Source organism: Helianthus annuus, chromosome 6 (assembly GCF_002127325.2).
Source record: "Helianthus annuus cultivar XRQ/B chromosome 6, HanXRQr2.0-SUNRISE, whole genome shotgun sequence".
NCBI lineage: Eukaryota > Viridiplantae > Streptophyta > Magnoliopsida > Asterales > Asteraceae > Helianthus > Helianthus annuus.
In genome coordinates this window covers 85,308,071-85,310,325 of record NC_035438.2, presented here as the reverse complement: position 1 = coordinate 85,310,325, position 2,255 = coordinate 85,308,071, and the positions used below count along the sequence as shown (strand labels likewise).

The 2,255-nt window shown below is 39.3% G+C and overlaps 1 protein-coding gene across 1 annotated transcript; it reads right to left on the bottom strand.

Moving 5' to 3' along the window:
- Positions 1-252: 252 nt before the first annotated feature.
- Positions 253-2,000, bottom strand: LOC110913281. Its single transcript, XM_022158123.1, has 2 exons — positions 1,687-2,000; positions 253-895 (listed from the first exon to the last, which is right to left on the bottom strand). The coding sequence occupies exons 1-2, from the start codon at positions 1,998-2,000 to the stop codon at positions 253-255; spliced, it is 957 nt and encodes a 318-aa protein (XP_022013815.1).
- Between the last annotated feature and the right edge of the window lie 255 nt (positions 2,001-2,255).

Sequence of the window (2,255 nt, the reverse complement as noted above, 5' to 3'; positions counted from 1 at the left end):
GTTTTACCTCACACTTAATCTCTGGGGTTCTTATGAAAGATTTTAAAAGTTTGCTATAGTCATCATTTATGAAGGATTTATTGGTATCTTATTCAAAACAGAACTCTTAGCATTTATTGTACTTCTTATTTTATGCTTAGGGTTCTAAAAGGCAGATTTAATAACTTACAAAATTTATTATCCACAAACGACTTATCTGCACCCGAATCAAACAATACCCTTGCATATACATCATTGATATGGACGTACCGGTTATAACATTGTCATCTTGTATGGCTCTTTTGCACCCATCTGAAAGACCCTAGCGTTGGTCTTCTTAAGTTCTTCAAGCTTCTTTGTATATTTTGGGCAATTTGACTTGATATGCCCCTTCTCGTTACAGTTGTAACAACACGCATCTCTTATCTTCTTGCATTCTAATGTTTTATGCTCACTAGATTTGCAGATCCCACAAGCCCTAGGCTGTGATTGGGATTTTGATTCGAACCTGCACTTCCCATAATGGCACTTCTTGCAGGTCTTGCATACAGGTTTCTTGTTGGACTTTTGTTTGTTATCCTTAAGCTCAAGCTTACCCTTTTTCTTAGAACTCTGGGAGTTATCTTCCTCCCTTTTCCTTCTTAGTTCATCCTTTGCATTTGAGGCATGAACAAGATTCTTCTCGTGAGTAAGGAAGTGTGGTCTTAGATGAGATTTGGAGCAAGTAGCATTGGGCTCCTTGAACTTTTTCACGGCCTTCCTCACAGCCTTTCCAACAGTTGCGTCTATTATAGCTTGGAGAACATCTTTGTCAATTCGGAGGTTCACAATTGTAGTATCTTTAGCATGTGTCACATCACCAATGGCGTGATTGACGGTTGTCTTATCCGAGTTTGTCATACTCGAGACTTGGTCCCTAACACCAAATGAAACAATTACTTAGTTGCAATCCAACAACCGCTATTCATCATCCTGATGACCTAACATATACTAACCATGGTATCATTAAACCATGCAGGCTAAAATAGTACGAACATTCTTAATGAATATTATTTAATTATATATATATATATATATCAATTATATTTAGCCTAGGTCATAAAAAGACCATCAATGGCATTTAAGGTTTGGACCTAGTCCATCACCTTTTTGACAGGGGATCAAATGTCACATCTGTCTTGATCATATTGATGATTTTGGATAGCTTGAAAGCTTATCATAAGGATTTTGGAGAAGAGCGATTCCTAATGGATATAAAGCATCCATCTAAAGTTGTTGAAGCAGTCTCTAAAGTATCATCGGCCAATTCTACCTTGCGTTATATGTCTAGAGTCCTAATCAGGCTGATACAACCGTTTACAATATTTATTGTCCATAATAGACTTATCTGCGCCAGAATCAAACAATTTCCCGCATAAACATCATTGATAAGGAAAGGTACCTGTTATGATGTTATCTTTCTGTACTGCCTCCTGGGTGTTCATCTGGAAGACTCACGCGTTTGTTTTCTTGGCCTCTTCAGGCTTCCTCTGATTCCTAGGGCAGTTAGTCTTGATATGCCCTTTCTCGTTGCAACCATAGCAGGTTGCATTTTTCAACTTCTTGCAATCCAAGGTTTTATGTTCTTTAGACTTGCAGATCCCACAAGGTAGAGGCTGAGATTCAAATTTGCAATTCCCCAAGTGGTATTTCCTACAGGTTTTGCACCTGGTCTTTTCACCCGACTGCTGGTTGTCCTTCTTAAACCCGGAACTCTTCTTATGATCAGAGTCCCCCTTTTTCTTCTTATCGGAACGATGAGAATTCTCATCCTCCCTTTTACGCTTTCCTTCAGCAGAAGCTTTGGCAGCCTTGTTTCTGACCACATCAAGTGCGAGAGATAGTGATAGATCTGCCGCTGACCTGAACGTGGTAGGTCTCGATGCTTTCACACTTGCCTTGATTTCTGAGGCTAGACCCCCAATAAAACGAGCTATACGCTTCAGTTCTGGTGTGATCAAGTAAGGAACCAATCGAGACATAGTATTGAAACTTGTAAGATATGCCTGACAATCTAAGTTCTTCATGACCAATGTCAAGAAATCAGTCTCGATTTTCTCAACTTCATGTTGAGGACAGTAATTCTCTTTTATTAAAGCAACAAACTGATCCCAAGTCGGATTATACAACGGGATCTTCCCAGTAGCTTGGATCAATGACCTCCACCAAGCTAGAGCTTCTCCTTTAAAGGATTGTAAAACAAACTTCACAATGTCTTGCTCTGCACATCCACTAAT